Below are 12940 nucleotides of genomic sequence, written 5' to 3'. Positions count from 1 at the left end.
CCCCGCCCCGCCCCCAGGGGCCTCAGGGCCCGCGCTCCCCTCTGGCCCCGCCCCGCCCCCAGGGGCCTCAGGGCCCGCGCTCCCCTCTGGCCCCGCCCCGTGCGAAGCGACGATGGCAGCCCCCCCTCCCCCACGAGAGGCCATTTCGTGGCCGTTGCATCAGCCGCCCCCCCGCCCCTTCCCCGTGACGTCACCACGCACCGCCCCAGGGCCCGCGGGTGGCTGTCAGCGGCAGAGACCAATCAGTGGCCGGCGCCCGCGCCCGCGCCCGGCGGGGCGGGGCGGGGCGGAGGGCGCAGCGGGTTCGGTTGCGCGGTGAGGCGCGGAGTGCGGTGGCGGCGCTGCCGGGCGGAGGTAAGGGCGGGCAGGCCCGGGGGCGCTGGCAGCGGAGGGGGGACCGGACCGAGCCGTGCCGTGCCGGCAGGGAGCGGGAGCGGGATCCCCCCCCCCCATTACCGCGGTGCCCCCGCTTCCCGAGCCGCTCGCTCCAGGCCCGCGGCCGCGGGGGATGCTGGGAGTCTGGCGCGGGCTGGGGGCCGGGGCGCGCGGGCTGGGGGCCGGGGCGCGCGGGCGAGGGGCGGGGCCCGGGTCGGAGGGGCGGGGCCGTGGGACCTGCCGGCGCCCCGGGAGCGGGCACGTGGCGGGGCTCTGGCAGTCCCGGGGCCTTCTGGGCGAAGGTCTGGGGGCAGTCTTTGGGCTCTAGTGTTTTCAGCGAGATCTCCCGAATGTCAGGCCCCCTGGGCCGCATTTTAAATGTACTTTAAGAATGTGAAAAGAACAGGAGGACTTGGGGCACCTTTGAGGCTAACACGTTGGTTTGAGCGTAAGCTTTCGAGGGCTACAGCCCACTTCATCGGATGCATGCCGTGGGCAACGTAATGGCCATACTGGGTCTGACCCATGGTCTGTCTAGCTCGGTATCCACCGTTGCCAATGCCAGGTGCATTGGGGTTGTTCCCTATCTGTAAATGTTTGGAGTCTTGTTGCATCATCTTAGCCCTGCTTAAAATGGCATAGCCTGTTTTCCATCCGCATATGCTGCGAGGGGTATTGGTTTGAACTGGGGACTGGAAGTCAGGATTCCTGGGTTCAGTTCTTTGCTCTGCGTATGACCTTTGGCCAGTTCGCTAAAGGGGTGGTTCTTGCCAAAATCCTCGCTCTGGGAGAAGTGAAAACGCCTTACAGCTAAAATGTCACCAGGCGTTTTAATACACTTTAAAAACGATGTTGTGGTTTTTTACATTTAGATTTTTTTCCCCTTGCTTCCAACCCCAGCTTCTTCTCCCTTGCTCAGAGAGAGGCAGCTGCTCTAATGACTTGGGTGGTGGACAGGCAGAGTCTCTGCTCGGGACACTTCTTTCTCTCTAAATTCCTCTGGAGGGTTCCAGAATGGACTCCAAGACTCAGATCCTCTAAGATATTTAGACACTTAGTTCCCATTGATTTCAATGGGAGCTAGGTGCTTAAATGCTTTTGTGAATCTGGGCCTGGGTGACTGGGAACTGAAATACATGTGGGCTGCTGAAGGAGTGTTGCACTGACACTGCACTGCTGGTTCCTCTGCTACTCCTGTGGCTCTGGAGAAGCAGACAGAAAGAAACCATTCAGACCCCTTTCTTACTTCTGCCTGCTGTCCCCCTGGCAGCTGGAGAAGACCTTGCTTACCAGTTCTCCCATACACACTTTCAGGGACTGCAGCATGTCCCCAGTCCTCTTTTCCGTCTTGAGAGGAAGCGGGAAGCAGCCAGTGTTCTCTGGGGAGAAGGGCTGGTAATTAATTTGCTGTAGGATAGTGATGATTGGTGCTGGATCCTTAAGTCTCGATTTCCTTGCATCCTGATGTTTAGGGTTTTTTTAAACTATATCAATCTGTTCCCTTTTTTTTCCTGCTAAGTGAATTATTGAATTGCCAGCCCTAACTCGTGGTTTGTAGAGCATGCAATGATCACTTAAAACCCATTTTCTGTCTATTGTATTTGCAAGGCAATGTGTTCCTTGTTGGATGGCATTCATGAGCCACAGCATAGAGTCATCAGTACTGTAGGCCTTTGTATCTGTGGCTCAGGGCCCCTCCCCAGAGGAGCCATGCTCAATCTGACTTAATGGTTTGGTATCCACACACAAGTGTTGAGGGGATACTTTGCCTTAAAGCTGTAGAATCTGTGATCCTTTAGCCAAATACCATTTATGGCAGAGTGAGACACTCTCATTACTCCTGGAAACAAGTGAGACTAGAAATTAACATCTGAAAATCCTAACTTTCATGAGACCCAGACAAAAGAATTAGGTGAATTACATCCCAGTTGCCCCTTCCCCGGGATCCTTATTCATTACTGTCCCATTAAACTAAGCAGAATGTGTCCTTCACCCATCTGCTTTCTCTTTTTAATTTTGCCAGCTTTGCGTGGTGATCTCAGGATGGAAACTACACTGTCAGCTAGGCAGATCCGGCAAAAGTTCCTTGATTTCTTCAAGGAGCGCCAGCACACCTACGTCCACTCTTCTGCGACTATCCCCTTGGATGATCCTACTCTGCTCTTTGCCAATGCTGGCATGAATCAGGTAGGACTCTCCCCTAGGACTGTGTGATTTTGGTACCTGTCCTGTGCTTTCTACAGGAGCAAAGAACTAAGGAGTGCTTGGCCGTGTATATTGTGGCTAGTATTTATCGTTCTGAAATTCATTCTGGTGAGATATAACGGGCTTGAATTGCTCCAGCAGTTCCCCGTCAGACCCCTGGCTGTGGGCTCCCAGTGCTGTGTTGTGATGATGTTAGAGAAGATGTCCGTGTACGCTGGAGGGCCCAGAGCAGGGCAGCCCTGGCTGGGAATGGAGTCTGGCCATGTCACCTGGGGGATGTGCTGACTTAGCACAGCTTTTCTCAACAATGATTCTGCTAAACCGTGGTTGGTGTTTAAAGCCTCCCTCCCTCCCCATATGGAATCCTTGGTGGAGGTGCAGACTGCTCCCTGCTCCTTGGGGGAACCCTGCTCAGACACGGGGGGCTTTCCAGAGACCTCTCCGTTCTGTGTACCAGGCATCATTTCCCTCATTCCCATACTGTCATTCCGCCACTGGGGCCTGGTCCAAGTACCCAGGCAGCCAGTGACAGGACTACAGTGGGGTTTGGATTAGGCCCTTAGCACCAAGCAAACAAATCCTGTTTTTAAAAAAACTTTGGTAGTCTTTTATTTGAATTGGGGCAGAGGGCATAATTGCCTTCCTCCTGGGCACAGACAGGTGGATGCCGCACCCCTGGGAGTACACCAGTACTGCTCCTGGTTTGGTAGGAGTGATGGAAAGGTTCCCTAGTCTGGTGGAGTGGCAACCTCAGCATTTCTAAATACATGCATTGGGCATGTTCTTATTGGCCCACACATACTGACCCACAGAGTGCTCGCTGCCTAGGTGAGTTCTTAAGTTTAAATCATCTTGTTTCTATTTCCTCCCAGTTCAAACCCATCTTCCTCAATACCCTTGACCCCTCCCACCCCATGGCTAAACTGACCAGAGCCGTCAATACCCAGAAGTGCATCCGAGCTGGGGGCAAACACAATGACCTGGATGATGTGGGGAAAGACGTCTATCACCACACCTTCTTTGAGATGCTGGGGTCCTGGTCATTTGGAGATTACTTCAAGGTAAGCGGGGATCTGTAATCTAAGCGGAGCTTTCATGAAGTTTAAGGCCAGAGGGGACCATCAGATCATCTAGTCTGACCTCCAGGCCACTAAACTTCAACCAAATACCTCTACATTGAGCCTGATGACCTCGGTTAAACCAGTCTTTGGGAGGCTAACACAAGGACTGTTGTGTATGGCAGGCAGAGAATGGGAGTAACTGAGATGCCACTAATGCCCAAGTTTCCTGTGATGGCAGGGAATGATTAGGTTGGTTATGCCTGTTAGAGGGCTTTCCCTTCACCCTCTCCTCTGGTTCTTGTCACGCAGACAGAAAGCAAAAGTCTGAAGAGCAGGCAATGTGATGTTTATTGGGGTTAGTTCCAAGCAAGCATATCCAGAGCTCTACACGCCAGCAGTGTCTATTTCCCAGTGGTCTGTTCCCAGCTCTGACACTGCAGAGCATTTATCCCACATCCCCCTTCCCAGCTCTGATGCCGCAGAGCATTTACCCCATGTCCCCCTTCCCAGTTCTAACACCACAGAGCCTTGTCTGTGTCCCTGTTCCCCATGCCCTCCTTCTTAGCAGGTCCAAATATACCTGCAACGGATGCCCACAGTCCCACCCCTTACAACTTAGGGTCATGTTCCGTTTTGGGTTGGGGGTCTTCGTCCCACCTCTTTTGTACCCCATGGGAGGGGTAAGGAGTGAGGTTGTGCTCTGGTCAGGGATGGGCATTTCTTTGGTTTTTTAGTGTTTTATACCTTCCACCCAGTCCCCCCTTGCCCTTCCTGACTGGTTGCTTGACTTTGCCTTGAGATAGGGGTTGAGGCAGACTTAAAATGTGCTCATATATTACACTCCCACCATGCCCTGTAACACTTTAACTGATCTTATCTGTTCTCCTTGTACTGACAAAACCATCTGACTAGGCAGAAGAAACATACACAGTCTTTGTCCTTTGTTTACACATATTAGTATGAGATATGAGTATCAAAGGTCAAACCCAAAATTCTATCTCAGGCTGACAAATAAGCCTATATACTAACAATGCCCAGATGATCCTGGCAGGTGATCTATGCCCCATGCTGCAGAGGAATGTGAAAAGCCCCAAAGGTCGCAGGCAATCTGACCTTTGGGAAGATTCCTTCCAGACCCCAAATCTGGCGATCAGTTAGACCCTGAGCATGGTAGTAAGATTCATAAGTTAGTCGCCTAAGACAGAAAATTCTGTATACCATCTCACAACAGTGGGACCATCGATAGAAACTAAGAATGTATCTGTGCATCGGATAATAAAGCACTTGGGACCCTTCTGGATGGAAAAAGGCCATAGCTGCCTCCCTGCCTCCCAGGGATGTTGTGAGGATTAATTAGCTAATGTTTGTAAAGCCTTCAAATGTGAAAAGCTCTCTGTAGAATTGTGTTCTTGTTTGTCTAATCTCAGTGCAGTGTAAGAAGTACAATCTGAACATCTTGTTAGCACTACAGCAGTGTGACCAACATTCATTCTTATAACAATAGGGGATCAATAAATAAATACAAATAAACCAGTACTTTTAAATTGGATTAAAGTCTCCTGGTCCAGGGGGCTACGAAAGGCAAAGCAATTCCTTGTGTCAGGCTTTTAGCGTCTAAGCAGGCTATCATCCAGAATGGTCATTTTCCAGTGCACTTTCTGCAGCCCTTCATTTGTAAGTGGCTCAGATTGCAGGCTTTAGGACTTTGGAGGCAGGGTTCCAGCAGATGTTCTGGATGCAAGCCGGAGATAGTGAGGAGGACTTGCTGAGGAGATAGGAGCATAAAATGAGGAAGCGTGATGTCCTTGCAAGTGGCTTAGTTCAAGAGTTAATACTGTGCCACTGAACTTCATGAAGCTGATCAAAGTGCAGCAAGGTAATTAAAATAACAGTAGAACCAAAAATCAATGAGGAAAGAGAGAATCACAGTGGAACCTGCTAAGTGTTAATTTTTTATTCTTTGGCTGCTTGTATGAAGCCATCCAGGGAACCCTAAGTTTATTGATGTATGGGGATTTCCTGCCCCCTGCAAATATAGGCCTGCCTGTTTCAGCTGTCGTTGGCTAAAGCACTCTGGTTCTTGGCCTTATTTGCTATCTAAAAGTCTAAGACTTCCGCTCATTTCAGGTTCTGAGGGGCAGGTGTTTTGAGCCGCCAGCTCTGCCAAGGGGTACCTGCAGTGGGCCTAGAGAGAGGGGCAATCCATTGTGTAGGTTCCAGGCCTCAATTCTTTTGCATGCAGTGGAGTCAGTGAGAGGATGTTTCATGTGTTCTGTGTTCCCTGTGCTTCCTATTCAGTTTACTTTAGACTTGGTGATGTGCAGAGCCTATTCTGAGGCATTACAGTTTGTGCCTTCAACTCCTGCCTGTTCTGGGTTGGGCTGTGTTGTATGGGTATGAAGATCTGTTTGCTTTTCCTCACTAACCTTGTCTGTCTTGGTGCAGGAACTGGCTTGTAAACTGGCTCTGGAGCTTCTCACCAACGAGTTCGGCATCCCCATTGAAAGACTCTATGTCACTTACTTTGGTGGCAACAAGGCAGCTGGATTAGAGCCAGACCTTGAGTGCAAACAGATCTGGCAGGATTTGGGGTAAGGGCATTTAAAAATATAACTTTTCTTATGAAAACCGTGCTGGTGATAGGTGCAGGCCTGACAGCCTTGGAGCCTGGAGTCCCTTGATTGCCCGTGCCATGGTTGAGGTGGAATAAGCTTCATGTTGTCTCACCAGTGAGCCAAACCACACCCTAAAGGGATAGCTTGATGGGGTGAGAAATAATTCACTCCCCACAGCCCAGTCAGTCTTTGACCTCTCTGCTGAGAAGCTCCTTGTGAGTCATAAGTGCAGTGAGCACATGACACTTATGTTCTGTGGTCTGCACTGGCTGCCTGTTGGTTTCCAGATGGAGTTAAAGATGTAGGCTTTGATCTGTAAAGCCCTAAATGGCCTGGGATGGGTCTGCCTGACAGAGCACTCCTGCGCTATCCTGCTGCAGCAGTGCTCAGCAAAAACATTCAAAGTGGAACTGTTTTGGCTTGCTTGAATGGGAGCTGCTGATGTCGTGTTCTCCACAAGGAGCCTGTGACTTTGGGATTGCTTTCTTCTTGGCTTGAAATAGTCTGGATCTGCTGATTTCCAGGGCATACTGCAAAGTCTGTCTTTTCAAATGGGTGTTTGGAGTGGGAGAGGGGCTGGGGAAATTTGAGGGGAAGGGAAGTTTCCATTTAGTGATTATTTAATTTAATTTACTGCCATTTACAAGACCTGGGATCTGCTGCTGCGTTGTTCTGTAGTCACAGATTGGATTTCCAGTGGCACCTGACCCTGGGAGATTACATAGACTGAAATAAGTAAAACATTGACCCAGCCTAACCAGGCAACCCTTGCCAGCTAGGAAATGGGATCTTTGAGATGCACCTGTGAAGGCTGAATCCCTTCAGCACAGGATTACTGGACAGACTCAGGACGTGCAAATTCTCTTCCATCAGCAAGAGTGGGCCATTGCTGTGAAAGAATTAACCTTATACCACTGAAATGGAATCAGAAACCGCATGGAAACCCATTTATGACCATGCTGAAGATACACTGCTGGCTGAAATCCTATATGCTTTGCAGTGGGAACAGAGAAAGTAGGTGGTATTTACTTCACACAGCATTTTATTTTAAGGAAATGCAGCATGTCTTATTTGGCAATGGACACACATCAGTGGGTCTTCACCGTGGCAGCATATCACAGATCACATTCTCTGAGTGGAAGAGCCATAAAGCCAAGGGCTTTGAGGTGACACTCGTAATTAAAAGGGAGAGATTGAGATGCATCCTGTTGTATCGTTGTTTAAATAAAGCCTGGGCTTTCTGCACAAAAGAAATCCCCTAATGAAGCCTAACCAAGGCCAGACTTGTCCCTGAGGACAGAAGATTGTAAAAAATGGATCACTTTCAGTTCTAAAAGCACATGGTGGCATTTTAAAAATATTCTATGTACAACAGGCCTCTCACCAGGAGAGATGAGCTTCTTGTGAATGTGTCAGTTTTGAAGTGGGGGAGCGGGGCACTTGTTTGGTCCTGCTAGAATGGGAAGTCCAAATGGTAGGTGTTAGAAAGCAGGATCTCAGCTGGGTCTCTCTCGAAAGCCTGTGGGCTCTTCCAACCCATTCAATGAGTTTTAACAAGTAAAAGGTGGTTTCTTTATTTGCCCCTGAATTGGGAGAGGTCCCTGTCTTGCTCTCACCTCTCTGATTTAATGGGCACTTTCATGGTACAGACTGGCTGAGAGCAAGATCCTGCCTGGCAGCATGAAGGATAACTTCTGGGAAATGGGAGAGACAGGCCCCTGTGGCCCCTGCAGTGAGATTCATTATGACCGGATTGGGGACAGGGATGCCTCACACCTCGTCAATCAAGATGACCCCAATGTCTTGGAGATCTGGAACCTGGTGTTTATACAGTTTAACAGGTGAGCCAAGAGCCTGCCCCCTCCAGGCATTTCTTGTTTAATGGAGAAGGAGAGCTTCACTCTGGTAAAAAGACAGCTCTGTAAAGCCGCAGCACCGGGAGGCTGTAGGCTTGGGAGCCTCCGCCCTCCAGTGTGAACTGTTCTCGCCAGCCCCACAGCTGGCTTCTGAGCTGCCCCTGATGGGTGTTGGGGGAATATGGTTAAATTGTGAAATCTGGGATTTAGGAGGAGGGAGGTTGTAGTTCACCTGTAGTTACCTCCCACTGTTTTTCCCTGTGTAACACCTCTGCCCCGTGACTAGCCTCTAGCACCGCTGATCGGGCTCCTTCTAGTGACCCGCCACTGCCGTTCTTCATCAGACACGGGGGGGGGCCCATTAAGACGCCTCTCTCTTCACCCTCCACACCCCAGCAGCTAAGCTGCACTCCCAGCACCCCATGTCACTCAGTACAAGGTATTTCGTGTGTGTTAACCATCTTCCCTAAGCAGCTATTGGGAGCAAATAATCAAGCCCAGCTGCTGAGCGGAAAGGACTGTCGTCATGCTTGGAGGCTCTGCAAGCTGTAATTCAGTGGGAGTCCTTCAGGCCAAACGCTTGGCTCCACTCCCCACTGAGCTGACTTCTGCGCCATCTCCCATCACAGCCTTGATCAGTGGGGTTGAGGTGGCTGACCTTTCTCTCGTTATAGCTCTGGAAGAAGGGCCGTTCCGTCACTGGCCTGTGACTTTGCAATGCTCCCCCCCTACTCCCATATATATGAGTTAGTCTGTGGCTGCCTCCTGGGCCAGGCTGGGGACACTTATTCAGCCCATTTCTCTGGGGTGAGGGAGGATTTGTTTATGCTGGTTCTAGTTTGCTCTTGAGTGTCTTGTTACTTACCCTCTTATTAAGGCTCCTGGGGGCCCATGTGTCTGCCTGCCTTATAAGACCAGGGGGATCATTTAAAGTCTTGTGGGGATGAGAGAAGAGATGGCAGCCCTGCTGCAGCAACCCATTCAACGACTGTTTGTCTTTTTCCCTGGGGTTGGGCAGAGAGGCTGACGGGACCCTGAAACCTCTTCCCAAGAAGAACATTGATACTGGGTTGGGTCTGGAAAGGTTGGTGTCTGTGCTGCAGAACAAGATGTCCAACTATGACACTGATCTCTTCATCCCCTACTTTGAAGCCATCCAGAAGGTACAGAACCATGACTGGGCCATTGAACCTGATCAAAATTTGTCTGCTTACCCTGTTATGCATAGCCTCATATTGCGCATGGCACTGTACACTCAGGGAAGCTGTCCCAGAGGAGGGGACCATGGTGACTTCCTAGTGGCTGTGAGAACCTAAAAATGTCAACCTAAAAACGCTTGGCTTGCAGATTTGTACCTTGGCAAGGGTAGAAGGCTAGACTATTCTGTAGCTGCTGCTTTAGGAGTGAATCTGGGGAGAGCATGTGGCATCTGATCAGAGCAGCTCACGGGGATGTTTCCCTGTGAGCTGTGCTGACCATGAACCGTTTGGTCATCTTTGAAAGTAGGAGACACCGCCCTCCCCTCTATATAGCGGCCTTCCTTTTGCAAGCTTCCTACCTGCACTAAGAGCTTTTCAGAGCCCTAAAAAGCCTGACTCAAGGAGACTTTGTTTTAAACAAATGGACCTGATCAGTAGGCTTGAGATGGCACAGCTCTGTGTTCAGGGCCAAGCTCCATTTGTCATGCTCTGGGCCAGCAGAGGCTGGGAACTCTGCAGAAGCAGCATGTACCTCCTTTGGGAGTCTTGGTGGAGAGGGTCCTCTCCTCCTCCTCTTGATTACCCACCGCCACCCTGTCCAAGCACTGGGGGAAGTCTCATTGTGCCCTGAAGGGTGCCATGTCCAGCTCTCCTCAACTGGAAAGATGGGTGGGACCCAGTGTGGGGATCTTGGTGGTGAAACTGGGTCCAAAGCCAAACTTCAGCAGCTGGTCACCTGCCTTAAAACCCCCCTGCTCCAAGGCTTTCAGGACTACATAGCTTGACTTGTATAATCCATCTCTGTTATCTAATCAGAAATTAGATGAAGGTTTGTAACCATCAGAGGAGTGAAGTTCTGGAACAGCCTTCCAAGGGAAGCAGTGGGGGCAAAAGACATATCTGGCTTCAAGACTAAGCTTGATAAATTAGCCTAATTTTGGCAATTAATTGATCTTCAACTATTAGCGGTAGATATGCCCAATGGCCTGTGATGGGATGTTAGATGGGATGGGATCTGAGTTACTACAGAGAATTCTTTCCTGGGTAGCCGGCTGGTGAGTCTTGCCCACATGCTCAGGGTTCTGCTGATCGCCATATTTGGGGTCAGGAAGGAATTTTCCTCCAGGGCAGATTGGCAGAGGCCCTGGGGATTTTTCGCCTTCCTCTGCAGCGTGGGGCACGGGTCACTTGCTGGAGGATTCTCTGCACCTCAAAGTCTTTAAACCATGATTTGAGGACTTCAATAGCTCAGACATAGGTTAGAGGTTTGTTACGGTTACAGGAATTGGTGGGTGAGATTCTGTGGCCTGCGTTGTGCAGGTCAGACTAGATGATCATAATGGTCCCTTCTGACCTTAAAGTCTATGATTCTATGTGAGTGGCATATGCTGTCCTGTGGGGTGGTGTCTGAAAGATGCGCAGCAGAAGTGGGTGGATTTATGCTCCTTTTTGGTTCTTTACGATAAAAAAAAAGTTGTTTTTCTGCTTGCTTTTCTCATTTGGAATATCCCATGTGATCATCTTGATTTTGCTGGAAGACTCTGAAATGTGGATTGTGAGCAATCTGAGCCCTTGGGGAGGGGGTTGAATCTTTAAGAAAGACATCCTTTCTCCTGAACGTTTCTTAGACATTGGAATTGATTAGATGTTAACACATGGGTTTCACAGTCTGACTAAAAATCCCTTCCCCTGTCTGTCAGTAGACTTTCCCTTACTGGGGGTTTCTGATATTCTCATCCTACCAGTCTCCCAGTCATCCTCATTTCTACAAATGAGTTGACAGGATCAATATTTCAAATATAAAAAAACAGGCAGAAAAGCTGCATTCTGGGGGCTTGTTTGTGAAAAGCCTTCCCAGGCCATCTCCATCGACCATAAAGGAACAAAGAAAAGGCCACAAACACCTGTTTCTCTTTGAGGGTCGCCTTTAAGGCGGCTTTCCCTGAACACTGGTGTTGTCAGTGAAGGAAGAAGCCAGGCCCTGAAAGCAGCAATAGAGCGTGGTAAATAGAATGGGGACTGCAGTGAAACTGCTTGGGGGAAAGAGTTGTTGGCTGTATTGGTTATGCCTGGCTGGAGTCTGTGACCCAGCATAGCAAAACCAGCCGCAGCTGTCACTCCAAATCTTGTTGGATTCTCCATCTCAGTCACTGCCTTTGCTGACCTGGGCTCTGTCTGAGCCAAGCAGTTTCACTTTGCTTGCTCCCTTCTGATCAGGGAGAGCTGAGCTTGGCTCCTTCCAGAGCCACTCGGCCTCTATTCCAGAGGGTGCGGGGGATAGTGAGGTACCCTTCTCCTATCCAGAGAAGTGTGCTGCCTCCATAACATTCCCAGCCTCCATTGGCCCTGAGCAAGGAGAGCAAGGCCAGCCCTGGACTTGGGTCATCCAGGCCATGCTGCCGAGCAGAGCCATGTATCTAACCATCTTTGTGTGTCCCTCTATAAGCAGACAAGACAGCAAGGTTCTCCATACCCACTGTGTCCTCTCTCTGCATAGGGCACTGGGGCCAGGGCGTACACAGGGAAGGTTGGTGCTGAGGATGTAGACGGTATAGACATGGCATACAGAGTCCTGGCAGACCATGCCCGAACTATCACTGTGGCCCTTGCTGATGGAGGGAGACCTGACAACACTGGCAGAGGGTAAGAGTGCATGTGGCACAACTGTGCATTACTGAACCGGGGAGGAAGCAGGAGTGGTGTTACTGCAGGTTATATGTGTGTCCAGAGGCTGCAGGTCAGTCCTGGCGGTGGTGAAATTCCACCATTTAGAGGCAGGTGAAACTTACAGCCATTGACATCTTGATCTGGGAAACAGAGGTGGTGTGGTGTCCCCCACTACTCTGGGTGCAGTTAGGGTCTTCTCACTCCTTTGGACATCTGGAGATCCCTCATTTGAACCACCTGCACATGCAAGGCACTATTTTCCTTGTAGTTGAGAAGGCTGGAAGGGATCAATAGCAGGGCTTGGAGCCAGGCTTATTGTGGTTTGGGTAAGTGCTGTGCAAATGTTCCACCCAGTGCTGTCCATGCATCTCAGTCCTGAGTGTCAGCTCTGCCCCTGCTATTCCAGCTCTGGGCTTCTCACACACACGCTTCAGCCAGTGTCCCTCAATGCTGATGTGCAGCTGCTCCACAGGGAGGTAGTTCCCAAGCTGTAAGAGTGTAAATCTATGACTAGGGCTGTACTGCAGGCCTGTGTAAAGTAAAGGAGATTGAGCGAGTGCACAGTGTTGGAGAGCAGAGGTAGCAAAATCGAACAACGTGGTAGTAATTGGAGACCCCCACTAACCGTATAAACTGATCAAATGACCCAATGGGACCAAGTTTAAAAAGACAGCTTTTAAAAGTGGCTGCTTCGTAGAACAGCTAGTTCTAGAGCACAAGAAGAGAGGCTGTTCGTAACTCAGCTTTAAGTGAACACACAGACACCAGTTCAAGAAGGGAGAGTAGTTAAGCCACTCTAACAGTGACCATAATATAATTAGTGTTGATATCCAGGGGGTGAGTAGGCTACAGAAAGTGACACAGCATCATTAACCTTTAGAAAGGGAGATTTCAGTAAAATGTGAAGATTAGTCAAAAAGGTCCTGAAGCTAAAAATAAAGGAGGTAAACTCCATAGATGGA

The 12940-nt window shown here is 50.0% G+C and overlaps 1 protein-coding gene across 1 annotated transcript in view; it reads left to right on the top strand.

Annotated features, from left to right (window-relative positions):
• Window positions 1–244: 244 nt before the first annotated feature.
• Window positions 245–12940, top strand: part of AARS1 (alanyl-tRNA synthetase 1) — a 47155-nt gene continuing 34459 nt past the window's right edge. The window contains exons 1-7 of the mRNA XM_048816823.2: window positions 245–354; window positions 2399–2562; window positions 3453–3641; window positions 6087–6232; window positions 7906–8097; window positions 9131–9275; window positions 11809–11954. Coding sequence (XP_048672780.1) covers window positions 2419–2562; window positions 3453–3641; window positions 6087–6232; window positions 7906–8097; window positions 9131–9275; window positions 11809–11954 — 962 coding nt within the window. The 5' untranslated portion in view covers window positions 245–354; window positions 2399–2418. The remainder of the gene's footprint in view (window positions 355–2398; window positions 2563–3452; window positions 3642–6086; window positions 6233–7905; window positions 8098–9130; window positions 9276–11808; window positions 11955–12940) is intronic.

Source organism: Caretta caretta, chromosome 12 (genome assembly GCF_965140235.1).
Source record: "Caretta caretta isolate rCarCar2 chromosome 12, rCarCar1.hap1, whole genome shotgun sequence".
In the NCBI taxonomy this organism is placed as follows: Eukaryota; Metazoa; Chordata; order Testudines; family Cheloniidae; genus Caretta; species Caretta caretta.
The sequence above is the reverse complement of the archived record's forward strand: the minus strand, read 5'-3'. Positions and strand labels throughout refer to the sequence as shown.